The sequence below is a fragment of the Dermacentor andersoni genome, chromosome 6 (genome assembly GCF_023375885.2).
Source record: "Dermacentor andersoni chromosome 6, qqDerAnde1_hic_scaffold, whole genome shotgun sequence".
NCBI lineage: Eukaryota > Metazoa > Arthropoda > Arachnida > Ixodida > Ixodidae > Dermacentor > Dermacentor andersoni.
The window spans coordinates 143795770-143817806 of NC_092819.1; the positions used below are offsets into that span (position 1 = coordinate 143795770).

At 46.8% G+C, this 22037-nt stretch overlaps 1 protein-coding gene across 1 annotated transcript in view; it reads right to left on the reverse strand.

The window, feature by feature from the left end:
* The window catches only part of LOC126523383 (membrane metallo-endopeptidase-like 1), a 173968-nt gene that overhangs the window by 35373 nt on the left and 116558 nt on the right, over positions 1–22037 (reverse strand). The window contains exons 7-10 of the mRNA XM_055066933.1: positions 15183–15289; positions 5840–5892; positions 4006–4057; positions 915–982 (exon numbers count right to left, since the gene is read on the reverse strand). Coding sequence (XP_054922908.1) covers positions 915–982; positions 4006–4057; positions 5840–5892; positions 15183–15289 — 280 coding nt within the window. The remainder of the gene's footprint in view (positions 1–914; positions 983–4005; positions 4058–5839; positions 5893–15182; positions 15290–22037) is intronic.

Sequence of the window (22037 nt, forward strand, 5' to 3'; positions counted from 1 at the left end):
GTAACCTGCAGCTAACAGTTTAACGCTTGTCAAAGTATAACAGCACAGCGAAGGACTATCGTAGCAGAACGGCTCCCACTCTGTTACGATCGTCGCGTATGTTTCATCGCTCCTAAACCGCAGCTTAGAACTACAGGATAATACTGCAATAAGGTCACATTAGTGAATGGAACTATCAGAAATGTACAATTAAACTGCGAGGCTGATTGTAGGCTCAAACATGCGCGCGCACATCGCGCTACGTGCTCCCTCCGCCTCAACGTCAGCAGCAAGTCCGGCCAAACCAACTTAAACCACTTCAGTACATCTCACAGAACCATTTTGCACGTATAGACGCCACGTCGTAGCAAACAGACCGCACGAGCGCGAATGCAAACCACAGAAACTGCCGCCGAGCGTATACCTGCCAAGCAAAACGGTGCGCTCGCCCAAACCAGTATGCCGACTGCCCATAGATGGCGCCACTGCGTAGCAATATGGTGGCGCCCATGAAATATGGTGGCGCCCATGTGAGAAGCGCATTGAAATTACGCGCGTGTATTTCGAAGGAACTCCACCGGATACAGCGCAGAGTCTTGTGTAGGTTTGAGGTGGCGGCAAAAATTAATGTTATATGACTCCTTGTATGATGCGAAAAATGAGTGCTACAGCTTCGCGGTCTTTACCTGTCCAAGTTGCTCGCATTTTTATACATCTGCGATAGTAGTTTGCGCGTGTGCCTGTCTGTCGCATGTTGTTACCATGTTCAATTGTTTTGATCCCCAATAGAAGGCAGAGAGCGCGGGATTCCTTGTGCAAGCTCGCGTATGTGCACTGGAATCTCCCGGCTCCTAAAGAGCTTGTTATTCAGGGGAGTTACCACCTGTGGTAGTCGGCACGCAATGACTGCGCGAATAAATAGTGCGCCCTCTCACCGCTCATTGTCAAGGCCTTCATGAACCCGCTGATCACCAGGTAGCCGGCGGCTGCAGTAAATATGCGGCTGCGACAGTATGCAAGAGAAACAGAAATTAGTTCAATTAGTCAATCCATAACTAGTATAACAATAACAACCGATAGCTGAAGAAGGCTGCTTTGCGGTCGAGTTAAAAGAATAAGTACGCAGGTCCACTGTTAAAATACCCGAAGGGCATATTGAAATGTTCGAATGATTTGAGCTGACGGTAAAAAAAAAATGAAAGCACTAAACAAAAGAAAATACTTCAGTTACAGATTCTTCCTCTCTAGAAAGACAATTTTGAACTTTGCATCGAGTTTTCGGTTGTATTAAGCCCGACGAGTAACGTGTTCCTCATTGTTGAGTCACAGAATTCACCTGCTGCTTCAGCGCGCATAATGTTCGTTTTATTTATTCCTAGCATCTTGAAAAGCATATTTTGTGCTCGCCGCTTTTCTGGTACATGCGTTCTTTTGTACGCATCGTTCAGCAACGTAGTTCACCTCTCTCTCTCTCTCTCTCTCTCTCTCTCTTTCTCTCTCTCTCTCCTTTTGATATCTACTCCGTCCGCTATTCTTCAGCAGCTTCCTGCTCCTACGGCGGAATGTGCGTGCAGTGTTCGCTTTTACAGAGAAGCTGTTATGCGGCTACACAAGCGCGGAAAAACTTTATACGCCAGTTTTCGCGGTATTCTGAAAAAAAAGAACGATCACTCACCTAGTCTATACGTTTGAACAAATGTGGCTAATATTAAAGGCAGCATCAGGGCCGATGTTGGAGTATGCAGGTTTATTTAACGATATAGATGAAATTGTTAAACCATCGTTTTTTGCCTTGTTTAGAGTTGTTACACGAAACGCTTAGATTTCCCCTATTCTCACGGAGGACCAGAAATTGCCGGGATTCCGTATAGTTATAAAGGACACCGGCGTGACTTTATAAGTGAAGGGTATCGAAAGTTCGAAGCTTATATATTGTTCTTCCCAAGTAATTCTTGAATAAATCGTCTTCTCCCAATTCCTATGCGTTATAGGAGGAGATCCTGGTGATTTGTGGTAATCGCGTTCTTTATATCTCATTAAACGAGGAAGCGTGTTGTAATTGATACACGACGTATGCTTAATCTGTGTAGGGTAATTGCAACCCCAGTAGAAAATTACCTATGCGAGCGTCGCTGAGTGTCTTCGTGCCGCTATCCGCAATGTTTGCCACAGTCGTGAAAAAACTGTGCAAGAAACCCACTTCAGATACGGTGAAAAGGGAGGCGTGTGAAGTGAACATTGGGCGCCAAAGCTTTAGCGTTCATGGCTTAATTAGAAGCGTTGCACATAATTACTAAACTTTCGTCTTTTCTATACTTTTATGCTTCATACACGGTTTGTAGTAGGTTTTCCTGGTGTCATCGCTGAACGAAACGAAGCATCTTTTTCATATTAGGTGAAAATTAGGTGCAGGTTACATGTAGACGAAATCATAAGCGTGCGGACTAATTTTGCCCTTACAAGTACGTTGTATACAGGCAAGCGATGGCGAGAGTTGGTTACAAGTGCGCATTACGAACTATACAGGATTTATCCCGCTGCCTTGGGAACTGTCAACTGTGAACGCCACCGAGATCACATTTAGCGAAAATGGGGAAAAATATGGACAATGTTTTCAAGAGTAAAATGTGAGGCGATAGTTACTTCCCTGGTAAATAAAGCTCTCCGAGTGCCTAAAAGCTTTATCTGCGGGCAAGATTTCGAACTGGCTAGTCCCTTGCACCCAACGTTTTTATAGTGTGTTGTTTAACTACAGACCACTGAAATTCGCGATTCAACTGCTCTAAAGAATCAGCTTGGCTGAAACTTCAGTTCCGATTTTGCAAGAGTCGAGAAAGGCTACAGTGATTTTCATTAAATATACATATTTCTTCTTTTCAGGCCAATAGTGCGAATGAAGCTGCCGGCTACTCCAGCGGATCGCACGGGCCAACAAATACGATCATATTGCCAAGCCCCAGTGAATATAAAGCATGCGTAGAATAAATTACCTGTAGTAAAGTTACAACAACAACTTGGATCACAGTATGCGAGCACTCATTCTGCTTGAGCCTCTCTTAACCAAGTGGCCCCCTCACTGTGCCCAACAGCTTACCGGCATCCCTCGACGGTCATACCGAGGCCATGAATAATAAGAGCTTTATCGAATGATATTAACACCTTGCATACTGCGAGCACTACCTAAGACCGCGAGCTGAGAGCCTTAAATTTTATTGGACGAAATTGTGCCCGAGCGACTGAGAATTCTCAGAAAACAACAATGGCGGAAAGCGCAGTCATCGCTCGTTGGATCTGCTATCGCGGGTCAAGTTTTTCATTTATTTGTATGTATATTACAGTACATTAAAAAAGCAATCGCGGCTGCTCGGGTGTATCTTAGACGCAGAACACTGCTCGTGTCACGCACTAAATCTCGATTGAAAAAACTCCCTCGCTATACGATCGGTGACAACCTGAAGACTTGTCAGATATTAGGCGCGCTTCGCGCCGATCGATAAATTCACAAATAGTTTCAATCCAGTGAAACTAAAAGCCACGATCCGGTGAAACAGTAGACGGCTTTGAGTTAGAGAATTTTAGCCAAATCCACCAACAGGTTGCCGAGTAGCCAAGTATACAGCACTCCAAAAGACCATGACTTCGCTATATAGCTTCGCAGCACGGAATTCGCATCACGTGATACGGTACCCTGGTTATATGTTAGCAACACTCGAATTATTTTTAGTTTCCTTCAAGAGCGTGGGGACGCCATCGTTAGCGTCACAAACACGGCCTAGCAGATGAGCTTCTTTCACAGACTAACTGATGCTGACATGGATCCAAGGTTCCGAGTGGGTGCCCTCCCTAACCAAGCTCCTATATTACCAAGCTATGCACTCGGTTGCCATAGGCGCCATAATAGCCGCACTAATCGCAGCCGTGACGGTATCTACTGTACTGCGCGAACCGTGCATAATATGCCGAGTCTAATGCTGCTTTTTACTCGCAGGGCTTCGTTCTGTCAATTCCACCTTGCTGGGTACTCACTTCTTTTGGCTGTTGCGGAAGACTGGCTTGGTGAACACACCCATGGGCACGTCTGGAATTCAATTTCAGTGAAATTGATTGGCCTTTGCTTGGAAAATGCCGATATGTTTGTCTGGAAGGCTAGCAACGAAGCTATCCCGGGTTCAACAACAATATCGAATGTAAGTACGCATGTAGCACACGAAGACATATCGCTCGATTACTGAGTACTTCAATACTGTAAAAGGATATATATATATATAAGCTTTTCATAACGCTCCTCATCCTCATGTACATGTATTGTCATTACGTGCATCGTCTTCATATTTCTGCAAAGTGCTAGAATAAAAGGGCTTACTCAGAAGAACGGTGAAATTGAGGCATTAATGTCATCATCGTTCATAACTCAGTGTGCGTGCTTGTGAGTGCGCGCGCGGGTGCATCTGTGCACGCATGCACTTGCTTCTTGTACTACTGTTTGTTGTCAATATAACGACTGTTCCAAACATTGTGTGCACCAGCATTGTTGTTATCACTCTTGTTCAGTTGTTGCTACCTAATCTGTGTACTGTGTTCTATGGCAAACAAGCAAGTGTGCTGGCTTTAAACCATTTATAAATGTTTATTTACTTTACATACATGCAGGTACTGTACTGATTGAGATTATTTGTTGTAAGGTACGCATTTGGGCTGGGTGGTTCATGATTACGAGGAGAAAACAGCGTTGGGCGACAGGCCAAGGGACCACAGACCACAGTGACCCCAGACCACAGCGCTCAAGGTGCTATGGCCTGTGTTCTTCTCTTCGTCCTGTCGTTTAGTGTTGTTTTCTGCTTGCATTTGTTGTCTTGTACTTCAGGCCCTACATACAATATTTCGTATCGGAACTGGCATTAGATTATAAAAAATAAGTACCGAGGAAGCATTTTCTTCGAAGCAATGACTAGAGACACACACAGATATAATATTTCCCCAATGCATACAACATGTAGTGCGTGGCAACGCCTCGCCATTTCAACTCCTATGAAAGTATTTGATTCCAATCAGCCATGAAAATTACCAGGACACTTAATTTCTTTAGGTCATACTTCCCAGCTTTTAAGGGCAATGCGAGAGTCCTAGGAAATTCAGTCCTCCTGAGTAGAAGAAAACTCCTTCCTTCGTTTCAGTGGCTGATTGACGGAAGCAAATCTGCAATATTCACTGCACTCGATGCACATTGTCAAAGTGGACGCTAAAATCGAAATAAAAAATTTAAGTTGCGTGGGTAAGTTAGGTTCGATTAAGTTAGGTTAGGTTGGGCTAAGTCCTGTTGGGAAGTATGCACTTGTAGAAGACAGGAGAGGTAAAGTCTGGTCACCAGCTTCGTAAGGCTGGAAGCAAAGTAGAGTTATCGCTGGTGCAGAGGTTAGACTGTAATTTCCAAACTGTCTGCCCGTGGTGTCTTAGAATTGGGCCTAATCTGCATGTAAGTAAGAGAAGAATAAATCGCGTTCAAAGGAAGATGAGGATGACTCTCACATCTTCGGAAACTCCTAGGCTAGTAAAACAGTAGAAATAGGCGAAAGTAGCACGAGATCTGCAATATCATGATGTGATTGGTTGTGCTTCTGCAGCGTAAGTTTTGCAACATATAAATTGCACCATTTTTTTCAAATACCTTGAAATGAATCGCATTCCACCCAAAATACACAGAATAATCTCCAAAATATGTTCGACGAGTTTGAACTCGTTTTTTTAAGCATACCTTTGTACTACGTAATTTCTAGCGTTAGTCGCCTGCACGGTCGGTAACGCTTACCATTTACTACTTATTTTAGTGGAAACGTTACATTTCCGCGGCTGGAATACTTACACAGGTGGTTTATACTCGGTGTGTAGGTGGCGTACAAGGGGCTGTACTGGTTCCTGGAACAAAGCACAAGAAATGTTTAAACAAACATGTGCAGAAATTAATTGTATTTGCCCAACACTTGTTTCCTTACCGCAAATGTGTATCTTTATCACTACCTTCATTTATGCACGACGACCTCGTTGATGGGCACCATCTCTGACCCGAAATCCGCTGACATTACACACATTACTTGCATTATAAGCTACTAGCTTGAGCTAACAAGTTGCCCTAATGCATCAGGCTTCGCATGTACAGCAGCAAACCCCTGATGACCACGACGGGAAATGTAATGGCAGTGAGCGAAGCCGTCGTTCCGCATAAATATTGCAGTTTTAAAGAATGCACGAATATATTGCCTGTTGTTTCTTGTTACCCTTTTTTGGCACGCCGAGTCTCTCTTGCACGCTTCCCTATTTAAGCGACTTTCTATTCGTTCTCTCCTTGCTCGCGCAGTTCGTTTGCATGCTCCCGCGTAGTTAGTACCTAAGCATTCCTGTGCCCCAACACCCGAGCAAACCAGCGCAGCCTGCCGTCTGGCGCACCGTTCTTGCGTGACTCACTGCCTTACCACTAACACAATTTGTAAAAAGAAGGTATGAACACCATGCCGTGCTCCACAACTCAAGATACACAAGTGAACAAAAAGATTTCATAGTTTGCATTTTCTATACCGCGAGATAAACTGCTGAGTGTTGCTGTTGCGTTAGGGCAGACCGCTAGCACTACACAGTAGATTTTTGAACACGCGCTATCATGTTACGTTATTCACACCATGTACCCAACCCAAAGTGCATGAAAATTGTGTAGTCCAAGAAGTATCATAAGGAAACCATGTGCATCAACTAGTGTTTCAAAGTAAGTGTGTACTGGCGAGATAAACTTTAATGACAAGGGGAAAAGTTAGCCGAGCAAAAGATTTGGCACGCTACTGCGTGTTTATTATATAACAAGATATCAAAGTAAGAAATAATAGAAAAAGACGCAGGCGCCTCCACTGGCACACAGACTTGGAAATGAGCAGAAGTGAGCACCATGACACGAACAAAGTGGTACACCATAGGTAAAAATTGTGTGTTCTATCTCTGATCTTTTGGCTCCACACCAGAGGTGAACACCCTTGTGTTCAATGGCTTTGCTACGGAACCCTTCTTCCGACTTCGTTCGTTTTGTGGGGCTCACTGTTGCGATTTTTCGGGTTTGTGTGTGCGCAAATGCGTGCGTGTTCTTTATTTTATTTTTCTTTTCGTTCGTTGATCTTAAATATTGTCACGAAGAGCAAACGCTACGAACTGAGAAAACAGTGCAGGCCAGTTCTGGAAACATTCGGCGTGAATCTCGTCTTCTCTCCTAAGTGTGCAAGATTTTGTAGTTCTCCAGATGCGGCATATTGCATGTGGCATTCGGCGCCCTCTAGAGAGAGAGCATCCTCCTGGTGCTTATGAAACGGCAGGAAGATGTCGTCGAAAACGAGGTACGGATACTTCAATTCGAACAATAGGGCAAATAGGGCAAATAGGGCAAATAGGGCGATAGGCGCACAATGTTGTACGACCTTTGGTGGACGCTGGCACTCCCAGCAGAAAGGATGGCTATCAGGGATGATCTCCTAGTTGACGTCGCTGAGGCGCCGTGCAACGTTGTACGGACCAGAGTGCCTCCCGAGTAGCTTTCTTGAAAGTCCCCGTGAGCGTACGTGACTCCAAATGCACACTTTCTGGTCTGACTCATAGGTGACGTATCGGTGCCGTACATTGTAACGTCGTGCGTCGTAGTCCTGTTGTCGGGTGATTCAGATGTGGGCGAGCTGTCTCGCTTCTTCCACCCGTTGGGCGAAAGATTTAACGTCCGTGTCTGTATCTTCGCACTCATGTGGTAACATTGCATTGAGCATGGTCATCCCCTTGCGGCCATGAAGTAGGGATAAACACGCGCACCGACCTAGTAAACATCTCACGCTTTGTCCGTAGACGTCGTTGTCGCAGTCGGGGTGAGCAATTTGATGACTTACAACATGGCCTAAAAAATGAAGTTCCTCGAAACTGAAGTGTCATTTTTCGGTTTCAGTCTTATGCCGGCGGAGAGCATCACTTGTAAAACCGACGACTGCCATCTTAGGTGTCCGTCGAACGTTTCTGAAGAAACAATAACATCGTTGAGGTACGCTAGGCATGTATGCCACGTCAGGCCTGAAAGAACTGTTTCCATGAGTCGCTGAAAAGTTGCCCAAGCTGAGCTGAAATTGAAAAGTAGGATCTTGAATTCGCAAAGACCGTCAAGCGTTACGAAAACACTCTTTTCTCTGTATCTCACGTGGGGCTCGATTTGCTAATATATTCTCGTTAGGTTCATTGATGACAAGTAGCAGGCATGCCTCAGCCTGTCGAGAGAATGGTCCGTACGAGGTAATCCCTGTACGCCTTTCTTTATGGTCAATTAAACTTGTGGTAGTCGACAGAAACGCGTAGACTGCCATCTTTCTTTTAGACCATCACTACTAACAACACTACTAAGAGCTTTTTGACGGCTGCATAACGTCGGCAAGTGCTTTCTTCACATGCTCTTGGGTCGTTTCATGTTCTCTCGGCGCTATATAGTATGGGCTTTGTTGGATTGGTCTCGCTGTCTTCTCCGTCATAATCCAGTGCTTCGTTAGTGGCGTCCATCCGACTCTCGATGTCGACAAGAAGCAATCGGGGAAACTGGTGTAGTATGTCCTTAGAGCGTTGTCTTTTCATTGGTAGTAAGCTTGCGCTCACGTCAAGGGCAGGTGGTGGAGAAAATGTGTCTCTCTTTCTGTTGTGATATAAATCATTCGCGGAATTCTGCTATCTCTTTCAGGTAAGCAGGTAATGTCTAGGCTTTCCTTGCTTAAGGTTGGCAAGAGTACTTTTCCTAGACTTTGATGACACTTCTGGGTGTGGAAACACCGTGACTGAGCAAAATCGCAATTACCTGCTCAGTAACACTTTGTCCTTCGTACCGATGGAAACAAGACGGCAAGCTAACGGTCGTATGGTTATGGCCTCCATTACATGCAGATACTTGCATTATAGTTTTGTGCTTGGGTTCGTGGCAAAGGTTGGTATGCGACACCCTATCTTTTAAATTTCTCCTAACCTAGACGGAATCTAACCCATGTTAGAAAGGTTTCTCAAGGACATCAATCTGGCGCTTTAGCAGGCTGCACCACACATGCCTGGGTATGTGTCGTTCTTCAATAAACTTTCTGTCACCCCCACGCTTTAACCAGCTGTGCCATGGATGCACTGGGCATGCTGCGCTCTTCAATGAGCCTCTCGCCAACTTGGGTCATAAATTATGTGTCACTGAATGCGCAGCAATCAAAGGAAGAAGTCTCAACGTTATACGGCACCGGCGCGCCACGCTTCTCGTCTCGGAGGCAACACGAGGACTTTTCGACAGCATCACTGGAGGGCGCAGCGTGTCCAGAAAGAAGCGCGAGAGAGAAGCGCGGTGGCTGCATAACGCGCTACACAGCGTTTGCAAGCACTAATGAATATGATGTATGGAGTTTTGTGGCGCAAGAGCCAATAATGGCAAAGTGCACCGAGAAGTGGTGTGGTGTGGACGATGGCGCGATCAATCGAAAACGGTATTTGTGACGTGGCTGTATAATGGCCCAAAACATGTTCACTGCAAAGAGCGCAAATGTTGCTATATCTGTAAAAAGTATTACCATGAGATATGACGTGCGCTATGAGCATAAAAGTAAGGCATGCAAGGTGGTACATAAAAGATTAGCGCGAGTAGCACTACTGCCTAACTGTCGCCATTAAACGAAAGGGCATGGATGCACGCGCTAGATCAAGTACTATAATTGCAGCAGCAGCCTCTAGTGACACGTCGTGATGTGATCTCCTAGGCTATTGACCCGCAATGTGAATACTTCATGTAAAAAGCCTAAAACTGACAGTGTCAAAAATGGGCCTTTATCAAGGAACACTGCTGGGTGAAGAGGAGTGTGATGTCCATAGGCTAAAGTAAAGTGCGTTTTACGTTGAGGTTCTGCTTCCTGACATTATAGCATAACATGAAGTACCGTCAGCCTCTTACCACAAATACAAGCTGGAGTATCACCACCAGTCAGAAAAAAATTGTGACTACCAAATGTATGCCCTATCCTCTGTCGGCAGAATAAGACATCAGTGTGTCGGGGTTTTGTTGTGGATGGACAACATGCTAACTGTGGCTTGATAACGTGCAGTTTATTACGAGTTTCATTGCCCCACACACGTAACCATTTGTTCCTTATTTTCTTGAGTATGAAATACTTCGGATTTATGGTAAGAACAGCTATTGAAGACTGTTAAGATTTGTTGTAATTGATGTGGCGATTTTGTCAGCAAGCATATTACCCTTGATGACGATGAGATGCATGCATAACGCACAATATTGAATACAGATCAGTAAATACGGAATATTCAGTCTTTTCTGCAGACAAGAAAGCTTTAGCATCGCTTAATGAATCAGTTAATATAACGGCCTTTTGTAGTTTTATTTACTTGATGTGTTTTGCAGCCGTCAAGAGAGTGAAGGCCTCAGGCAAAAATATGCTTGTTTCCGTGTGCAGAACATCCGATTCCGATAAGGATCGACTGACTACAGCATAAGGGACGCTGAAAGCCGACTTTGATGCATCAGTATAAAATTCAGGAGATGAGTAATTCGCCTGAAGTTCCCGGAAATTCATGCGCATTTGTAACTTAGGAGCACGTTTTGTGACTTCTAGAAAGGATGCGGCACATTCTACACGTTCCCACTTCCGTGGTAGCAGCAGCTTCGCTGGGATCATTAGGCAATATTCAAGGGTTGGCCATCCATTTCATCACAAAGTTTCCTGACCCGCATCGAAAAAGGCTCCCGCACTGATGGTTGATTAAGGAATAATGCAGCACATGCCATATCGTTAACGGATGGGCAACAAGGAGGTCGAGTGTTAGGCTTTTACGAAGTATGCAAAACTGGTGTATGCTCTTTGCAGGTGAAGAGACCACTCATTCGTTTCCACGTATAGACTGAATAGGCCTTGATCTGAAGGCGCCGCCTCCGCCTAGGTGGTGGACAGGATACAGCATTTTTAGTGAACTTGGCGCGGCATAGTGATGAACCACGGCTCCATAACACAAACATTATCCGACAAGGCTTTCGCACAAGTTCAGTAAGCAATTACAGTCTCTGCACCGTGTTGTGCGAGATGGAATTTTCAGTACGTTTATTGTTTTTAGACATTTCGCTGAGAGATAAAGGTCTCGCAATATTCCGTAGCGCCACGTCGTGTCATAAGCCTTTACCATATTGAGGAAAATAGACGAGAAGTACTGCTTGTGGACAAATGGATCCCGAATGTTTGCTTCTGTGCACACGAGATGGCCGGTTGTAGACCGGCCTTGTCTAAGACCTCATTGTAATGGGTCAAGCATTTCATTGGACTCCAGGAAACGTAAGAGACGGCGATTGATGATTGTTTCAAAAAGGTTGCAGAGGGACCTTGTAAGCGCTAAAGGCCGGTAGCTGGTCCCCCATGAAGATTTTTTACCGTGCTTCAACACCGACCACGATAACAACAGCATCCTTCCTTTTGGATGGCAGATACCCAGCAGCTCAGATAGTACTGAAAAGTGTAACAAGATGCAAATTGATTGTTTTTTCGCGAAGCTTACAGAGGCAGCTCATAAGCGCTAAAGTACGGTAACTAGTCATCGATGAAGATTCCTTACCGTGCTTCAAAACCGACCAGGATAACAACAAGCTCCTTCCATTTGGATGGCAAATACTCAGCAGCCCAGATAGTGTTTAAAAGTGTCAATTGCGTAATTTCTGTGTTGGGGTGAACGTGTTCAATCATATCGCGTATGATTCTGTGAGACCCTAGTGCAGAGCTCCGACATGTGGTCAAGAAAGCTTTAAGCTTGGCTACGCTCAAAGGACAATTATAAGGATCGTTTGGGCTGCATCTACGCTTCAGTGGCTTCTGTTCTGCTATTTCATTTTATTTATGAAGACTCCGAATAGTGTGGCGAGCTAGACACGTGCTCGAAGTGTTCACGCAGAGTGTCGGTCTGGCCTTTCAACTTTTTCTTGATCCACCAGGAGCAATTCGTGGATTTGTTGCCGTTGAAGACTTCGTAGACCGTCCCATATTTTTGCCCATTTGTATAGGAATTATTGCCTCAAAGAAGCCTCTCCCAGCTTACACTCCTAGCTTGCTGTCGCGTCCACCTTCCTTATGATTGAATGTGTTAGAACTCGGTCAGATTTTCAGCAGGTGGCGATCGACGGAGCATGCCCCATGCTTTATTTTGTTTCTTGTGCGCTTGCTTGCAGTCGTCATTCCACGGAGGCACTCGTCTTTTCTACGAACTACCACTTGGTTTTGGAATGAATTTTTCTGCTGCGTCAATAACGAAAGCGGCAAAATACGTTACGGCATCCTCTATAGTTATTTCGTTGATGAATCTCGCGGTAAAAAAGTCGATTATGTAAAAGGTTTCCAATCGGCGCAGGCTAGCTTCCACCTAAGCACATGGGGAGGGAAGTCATGTTGTGTTAGTAGGTTTAGCATTACTGGAAGGTGGGCACTACCGAATGGATTTCAGATTACATTCCCTTCAAAGTCGCAAAAAAGGAAGCCGAGCCAATCACATGTCTACTGATCAATATGAGTTATGATAAAACTTGTCATAGGATGGGGGGGGGGTCTCCTTTTTACAAAAGGGGCACGCACCGATGTTTGCAAGAAAATTCGCAATGAACCGACCTCTCGCGCCACATCGCTAGTCTCCCCACGTCGTGAGGAGACTACGCAGTAGTACGCCATGCATTCCGAGGCGGCTTCGCGGTGATGACACAAGATGGTACCACGTGTCTCAGGGAAGAACAAAAGAGGAGCCGCGATGCAGCAGACGCCTCATGCATAAATCATTTCGACGGTGGCAATAAATCGTGTGTCGCTATATTGCTTCAATGTTAAACGCTTTACCATCGACAGTGATCGTGAGGTGGCTTGTGCCGAAATTTCTTTCATCCTGAAATACACGCGATAGCGCGCTGTCTCATTGCAGCAGCCCGTTCGATAAAGCTTACAAGCCTTTCACGCGTTTCATAGACCAGTACTTACACGTTTCTTACTGACAGGTGGCTGAGTCGGCCAGTTTAACCTAATAGCACATAAAAAAAACAGACCCTACACATTTTGCGCACATAGTGGCATCGAGCGCAGATGGCGCAACACATTGCATGAGCGTTGAAGCACGGCGAGAGCTCGGGCTCGCTTGCGTCGCCACTCCCATGCTCCTAGAGCTACGTCACCAACACAGACCAATCAGATCAAGCAGTTGTGCAAGCGTTTAAATGGCAAGAGGACTCGTCCTGGTTCCCCGCGCAGTTGTTTACCTATTTCTATATTTCACGCAAGCGTTTTTATTTAAGGCTAGGGTGACATCACGAAGGTGCGTTGAACAGTCACGTTTTAGACCAGTGCTGAGCGGTTATTTTCCACTGCCACTTATAGCACGTGCTGAAATGGGTCATCGTCTGAACCAATACAGCACTTGCTTTTTTCCGACACTTCTGCTGTCGCAGCTTTCACCGACGACGTTGGAATCTCGCGGAAGGCTCTGCTTACTTTTGCCTTGAGGGCGTCCGGTATGGTAGTTGCGATGCTATACACGCGATCTTTTACGTAGCCCCCCAAGAAGAAGCCCAGCGGTGTTGTGTCCGGCAACCTTGCAAGCCAGGGTACAAGTCCGAGGAAAAAGCTTGTCGAGCCACGCTCGAGAGTAACTACTACTACGCGCGGGAGCTCCATCGTGTCGAAACCAAATGTTCCGAAGGGGCACACGTGGAGGGTTGCAACAGACGTCACTGATGGGGACATCGACGATGTCGTTGACGTAGCGCTGCGTCCTTAGTGTGTTCTCACAAAAGCTGGGTTGGATGCTATTGCCATCAAAAATACCGCACCACACATTAAACGACCACTGGTATTGGTGTCGTGTTTGCGCCAGTCAGTAGGGATTCCTATCACTCCAGTATTGCCTGTTGCGAATATTAACTTGTGCGTTGCTGGAGAAATTAGCCTCATCCATTCAAAGCACCCGAGTGAAAAACTCCGGTTCTTTTACACAATTCGTGAAAATCCAATCCGCAAAGTCCAGTCTGTTTTCAGGATCTTGGTCTTCAAATTTTTGATGGAGATGTACATGGTACGGGTGCATATCACCTTTTTTTTAAGTCCTCATCGCTGAGGACCTTGAGGTTCCGGCCACCGCACGGGGCGTCGCGCACACTACCGTGAGGGTTAACGGCAAAGAATCCCAAAACATCCGTTTCCGCTTCTTTAGCTACCGTCGCAGTCCTGTGTCGCTTTCTTTTGAAGCTACCCGTCTCGCAAAAGACTTGGTAAGTTCTAAGTATTGTTGACAGACTAGGCGGTCCTCCACAGTGCCACATCGGGAATAACTTGGCTGCCTTCCTCTTGTCCCCGTGCGCCGCCCCCAGAGACGGAACCGTTTTAGCCTTCTGATCAATCGTGAAGGGCACGACTGTCTTCTTGAAGAACAGGTCAATGGCGCGGTGGCGTTGAGATCTCCCATTTTTGTGCACGCACTGACATGTCAAGCGAAAATACTTTACTTAATCATCAACAGCATATGCTGGCTGTACAGATCCTCCAAAACGCATTAAATGTACAACGCCTGCGCAAGGTTTGTTTTTATCGCTAAAGCGAACAAAAGGAACATGTGTTCCCGGTGCGCCTGTCTGCAGAACAAGGTGAGGGCTCAAAATTACAGTTCCAAGTGCCCCGTCGACGTTTCCCGGCTTCGAAATTCCCCCTCCCGCCATTATCACTCGCTTATCAATGCGTCAGCGGCATGTTCTCATGATGCCGCGACCATCACTTAGCGTGGAGCCCTGTATGGAGCTGCCGCCGCTAGGAAATCCGTGTAACCGTGTATTTGTGTAACCGTGGAAATCCGTGTATTTTGGATATTTCACGGGCTTTTGTTCTTGCTCGGAAAAACCAACGAGGCAAACCTGAGAACGAAACAAATGCTCGATATGGAGGTTATTTGAGGTGCCCTACAAGTTCGTAATTTATATGTTTGCGATTCGAGCAATAATTCAAAAGCTCACTAATGAAAATCAATGAAGTGATACTTATGATGAAAAAACACTGCCTGTAAGTACACACGACTACGGCTACTATGCAGTCGGCACAATTCCTCTAGAGATCTAGGGTTTTTCTTTTTAATCTTAGTCCAAGTTAACTGGGACACCTCACCTGAACATTTGGTATGAACTGTTCTTTTTCCAGTAGAGAGCAGGAAATGTTTGCCTAGATGTATCGAGGAGGTCCGCCACCGCAGGCTCGTCTCCCACTGGAACATTCTGGAAGTGAGAAATGCAATAATATATTACGAATTTAATCTGACCCAGCATTTTATAGAGCAAAGACAAGGGTAAAGTGCGGACGGACTACCAGGCAACTTCAATGAAATTTCACTCTAGCTAAACCAGTTATAAATGATTAGTATGCAAGGTGTCCCGAGTATCACGCACGAAACTTTTTGTCAGGCAATTTGTATCTCCTGTCACTGAATGCTTGCACAAGCCTTTTGCAACCGCGGACAGTCACTAAAAAAAAACGCCTAAAATTTCTGGCTATTGAGTTTCTGCAGGCAAATGTATCTTAGTCCTATGCCCCGCGATGCAACAAGGCGCATCAGTGCTTTCTTTTTTTTTTTTCAAGGCCCGTCACGAGCTTTGGCCCTTTAGGCAGGCAAGTGCAGTGCACACATCGCGCCCTGACGACGGTCTCTGCAAGATATTACAGCGTGGCGTGCCTCTAGCGAAAACACCTGAAATATTAAAATCAAACGCCGCGCTTGCTCCCTCTCAGGGAAGTTGCAACCCTGACACGGCCGCGGACACAAAAATCGCTCGACGTAAAACGCACTGCTAACAACGTCCCCCCGCGAATGCACGTGAATTTGGTGACTCATCTATGCGGAACGTACAATGCCACCATGGTAAATGTGCGGAAGCGAAAAAGAAAAGAAAAGGAGAGAGATAATTGCGCCGATTTTTTGCACTGTCGGAATCAATGTTATCAATGGGGAATCAACGCAATTTCCCTCGTATGCGAGGTAATAATAAATCGTAATAACTTTCCTACGATAGCATATTTAACTCGGTTGCTCGAATAAACCACGTCGTAAAATTGTGTTCGAATATTTCATGCACGTGAAGTTGCATCTCTTTTCTCACGGAGAATACTTCTTTTTCCTGCCCAGAAATCAATAAAACTTGAATATGTAGCGGACGTTGCATCCTTACTGCAACTGTGTTAACACTTGCTTTCAACAGTAATAAACGTGTTACACAGTTACATAACATTATTCGTTTGCTATAGTGTCACAGTGACAGGAACCCCTCCCTGACCGACATGGGAAACTCGTTCACCAATTTTAAAAGCAGGCAAACAGCTCGTTCGTATGTGGATAAAACAGTAGAAGATGACACGTTAAAGAAAATCAAATCAAAACTGTGCAGTGAACTCAGCCACTTGCAACTCGTCCTGTGAATGGCTGAATTATTTATGTATGAATGGTTCTTGCTCGTACACAGCTAATCAACTGTGCAGAGACATCAGTGTTGATAATAACAGTTTCGAATACATTTGTGATTACATTTATTAGTGTGTAAGCTCATACAACACTATCTGTCATTAGTACCTTTATAACTAATGAAATACCATGCTACTTGCAAGAACATTTCACCCGGGCATCTTAAAAACAATCAGCATTTCGAGTAAACACAATTTACAGCTTATTCAATACAGGGCCACAAACAGCTTTTTTTTTTTCAATGGCACACTCATTTATTGCAGTTTAAGAGCGCGTTACAGTTCCCTGAGCCTACAGGGTCACGTGCCGTTGAGATTGGATCCTTTCTGTACTATCACCAGGATCGCCCCACAATGATTTGTTTTCGTCAGCATATCGGACACATTTTTTTCCAGATCCTAGCCATAGACGTCTTCGCTGTAAAAGCTGGCAAAATGAAGAAGCTTACCTTTATGTGCTCAGGAGGACCAGCTACATTCGTATTACAACAAAGTAGCGTTCCAGAAATTCCGGATAGAGTAGGCCCTTCTTGGCCCGGGCTGTTGTTAGTACTGTGAGCGCAACACATGCCTGACTTTCACATTCATCATCTCTGCATAGTGTAATGTTAACGAAGAACGCCGCAAGTGAAGGAAGAGGAAGGGAAGGGCAATCAGAAGGATACAGTACCAATGAGTCAGGGGAATACTCGGTTTTTTAACGGTTGAGATTTGTATATGTCGTGATGACTTAGAAGCGTTTGGGTGCGGGCTAGTTGGTGCGGGTCATTCATTTTAAACAGCACCAAAAGACACACGGACAAGGAGGAGCACAGGACCAGCGCTGTCCTAGCAATTCTCTTCCTTGTCTATGTGTTCATGGCGCTGTTTAATATGAGTGTGTCGTGTTCCACTTGGAAACCATTCAAGGCGCCGGACTTCCGTTACATTTTGGTGGCAGCGGTCTTCTTAACCTAAAGCAAGACGTACCCCAGTACGATGCCTTCACTCGCGTCGCTACTGCAATCTATGCCGACAGCGTCATCGTGCCAATACGCATCCGCCGCCGCCATCTCAGGCTTCAGGTTCTGCTACAATCCTTTCAAACATTCACCTTGCCGATTAGAATACCACTCGCCGTTAGTCTGCGCCCGACCTAGCGGCTCTCCTGGGCTCTTTTTAAATACTCTGACCAGAAACTGCTCTCTGCTGACAACTGTTTCGACCAGCGTATGTCATCCGCGTCGAGTCGCATCGCCGACCTCATCACACGTGTTTGAAGGGGCCGGACTCCCTTTACAGTCCACTGTACATCCACGGTACATCTTCTTCGTCTGTATACATGTATATCGCCATCAGCTGCACAACGTGATCTTCGTGGTGACAGCGCGAGCTCAGCTGGAATAAAGCTGTTCCTTATAAGTGGAGGAAGGTGCCTTTCGCTCCCCAATACTTTTCTGACGCTCTCACTGGAACTTCGTTCGGGTCAGCGCATAACACCACCAGCCACGCCAGATCGAGCAAATCCAGGAACTTCCGATGCCGCCGCTCCTCTGCAGTCTTCACCATTTGTCATAACCATCAGGAGCAGCAAGAGCGACCCACAAGTCTACGCTGGTCTTCGAGGGGATGACGTCGAGGACTGGCTCCGAAACTACCGAAATTGTAAGCAACTTTGACAAGTTCGACAGCTCACAGATGTTGCGGAACGACCCGTTCTACCTATCCGATGTCGCGAAAACCTGGTTTTGGAACCATGAGCTAGATCTCCTTTACTGGGCGAAGTGCACGCAAAAGCTTCAGCAATTTTTTGGCGCTCCCGCTGTTCGTGCTAAGGTCGCAAAAAAGAAGTTAGGTGAACGCATTTAATTCCCTGCGTAATCATCAACTGTATACTTTGAGGATGTGCTCGCATTGTGCAAGCGTGTGAGCACCACCATGTCGCAGAGCGACCGAATACGCCTCATTATTAGATGCAGAAACACCGTCGCTTTCAGCGCCCTTGCTAATCAACATCGTGCTACCATCCAGCATGTGATCATTACTTGATATCGACTTCAACTACGGTCCCTCCGGCTATGCATCGATACCCCGGACATTCGTCTCCCTTTCGCTGTGGACTTGCGCACGCTGATCCGCGACATCGTCTGTGAAGAGCTTCACGGACGGTGCAGGCGTCCTGGCGTGTGACTGGCAGGACGTCCTGGCGGCCGTCCTGCCAGACAGATTTACAATTACTGTGGCTATTGAGGGCCCATCTCCAGATTTTGGCGAAATCTTTAACAGCATGAGCCATGTGTCTATGCTTCTGAGGAACGTACAGGCGTGTATCCAGAAATCGGCTATCAGCGCATGTCCTACCGCTTTTCATAACACAGGTCACCTTCTCCTCACGACTCTATTGATGTTCTTACGCGAACGAAGGAATAAGAACGGGAGACTATTTACGAACTGTATTTACAAAGGATAATGCACCGCTGGTCAGTCCAACCGACAGCTCGAGAGCCAGAGAGCGTTCGTCGTCTTCGTCGGGGCGCCCGCATGCATCAGCCACAAGAAAACATGCAATATGCATGTATCATTATTCCCGGCGGCGGAAGCAACGTACCGGTGCGTCTAAATATCGGTGATAACAGGAGACTAGTATGGTTTGAGGCGTGCGACATGCACAACGTCAGTGGCATTCGGGGCAGATGAGGCACTGGTACTGACTGGGGCGATTTCGTACGTAACTGCAGTGACGGCATGCAGCACTCGATATGGGCCTTGTGTACCGAGACGTGAGTTTTTCTGACAGGCCAACGTGACGAGTCGGGGACCACAGGAGTACCACAAATCCAGGCGATAAGTGGACGTCCCTGTGTTGGCGATCGTAAAAACGCCGTTGCTTCTCTTGCGAGGTCAGGAGGCGAGCGCGGGCAATTTCGCGTGCTTGGGCTGCCCTGGTGATGGCGTCAAGTCCACACTCGCTGGTGTCTGCTGCGGCGGATGGGAGGGATGCGTCCAGTGGCAATGTAGGTTCTCGGCCGAACAGAAAGAACGGAGAATAACCGGTAGTGTCGTGACGCGAAGAATTATATGCAAAAGTGACATAGGTTAGGGCAAGGTCCCAATCAGTATGGAAAGCATGTCTGTTAGGGTACGATTCAGACGCTCCGTAAGACCATTAGTCTGTGCATGATAAGACGTAGTCAGCTTGCGCTTGGTTGAGCAGGACTGCAGGATGTCGGCGATGACTTTAGAAAGAAATGTCCGACTACGGTCAGTGATCTATTCGTGTGGAGCGCCACACTGCAGAATCACGCCGCGTAAAAGAAAATCGGCGACATCTGTGGCGCGGCTTATTGGAAGTGCTCCGGTGATAGCGTAGCACGTGGCATAATCTGTCGCCACAGCGACCAACTTGTTGCCAGATGTGGATAGAGGGAAAGGAGCACGTAGGTTCAAGCCACCGCGAAAGAACGGCTCCGAAGGAATGTCAAACGGTTGAACGCACCCGGCAGGTGCGTCGATGGTGTTTTTCGGCGCAGCCATTTCTCACACGCCGCAACGTGTTTCCAGACGGAGAGGGCAAGGCCTGTTCCAAAAGAAGCGTCGGCGAATCCGGTCGTAGGTGCGGGAGACGCCAAGGTGGCCTGCCGTTGGTAAGTCATGAAGTTCTCGGAGAACAGCTGACTGGAGGTGATTAGAAATGACAAGGAGTAGGGCAGGACCGTCGGGGCGTAAATTGTGGCGATATAATACACAATCCCGGAGAACAAACGCGTGAAGGGAGGAATCAGAATACGAAGATTCCAAGCCATCAATGATTGCGCACAAGGTGGCATCACGGCGTTGCTCGTCGGCAACCTGTAGCAGCTGAGAGACGGAGAAAACGCGAGCGTTGGCATCGGGGTCAGGGTCGGCGGGTGGTTCGTCCACTGCATAGCGTGATAAACATTCTGCGTCTTGATGTAATCGGCCCGAGTTGTACACTACTGCATAGGAATATTATTGCAGCCGCAGAGCCCAGCGACCAAGCCGGCCGGTAGGATCCTTGAGTGAGGAAAGCCAGCAGAGAGCGTGGTGGTCCGTGATTACAGAGAAGTGCGTGCCATGCAAGTACAGGCGGTATTCGGAAACAGCCCAGACGAGAGCCAGGCGTTCACGATCAGCGATCGTGATCAGCGATCCTCCACTGCTGTGAGGAGGCGGATAGCGTCAGCGATAACGCGATCTTGACCCTGTTGGCTCTGGGCTAAGACGGCTCCGATACCGTGACCACTGGCGTCGGTGGTCACGGTATCTGCCTACGACCGAAGTGACACTTCGATGAATTTAAATGCAGCCCAGCCTCGCGGAAGATTTGAACTGCTGATAGGCGCTCAAGGTGTTTCTCAAATGTCGATGAAAATACGAGAACGTCGTCTAGGTAGCAGGGGCATGTTGACCATTTGAACCCTTGAAGTAAAGAATAACCATACGTTCGAACGTTGCTGGGGCGTTGCATAGACCAAGTCGAATTACATTGAATTGATATAGGTCATTAGGGGTGACGTACGTGGCCTTCTCTTCGTCCTTTTCATCCAAAGAAATTTGCCAATAACCAGACGGAAGGTCTATTGATGAAAAGTATTTCACACCGTGGAGACAATCGAGGGCCTCGAAAATGCGAGGCAAAGGGTAGACGTCTTTCTTCGTAATGCGGTTTAAATGACGATAATCAACGCAGAAACACTATGTCCCATCTTTCTTTTTAACAAGTACCACGGGCGGCACGCAAGGGCTCGACAAAGGTTCAGCAATACCTTTCGTCTTGAATAGCCTTACACTCTGGAGCAGAAACTTGATATGGCCGGCGATGAATAGGACTCGCATTACCAGTATTTATGTGATGCTTAACAATTGAAGTTTAGCCCAATTGGCGATCGTTGAGGTCGAAGATGTCGTGGTAGGAACGCAAAAGGCGGCACAAAGCTGCCGCTTGTTCAGGCAATAGGTCCGCATCATTCATGGGACGAAATGTTGCGTCAGGGCAAATGGCATCCTGTGGACATGGCAAAGAACCTGAGCAGGCATCAACTGATTGGTGGGACTTCCAATGATGTCGGTGAGCTTCTCCTTGAAAGCATCTCAGCTAGAAATCGCGTCCTCGCGTGTCCGTAACCAGACACGAGGAGTTCCGTCCAAGTAGAATAGGACGTTTGCCAGCATAATGGTAGGGCGCCAGCGGTTGTTTTGGCTAACACACTCATACAGGGTGAGCCAGTCCTCAACGTTGACATTGTCTTGACCGGAAAATATGCCGGGATCGCGAGGGTTGGTAACCGTAACGTACGTGGTTGGTGGGGTCGCAGGAGTAGAAGCGGACGAGGTGTCGTCACCGGGAGCCATTGCGGAAAGCAGGAGATTGCACCGCTACGGAGCTCCGTGGCGAGGACGGGGAACAGCACCCTCCCACAAAATGTTACGTGAACGAAGGAATAATAACTGGAGACTATTTACAAAGTGTATTTACAAAGGACAATGCCGCGCGGGCCAGTCCAACCAACA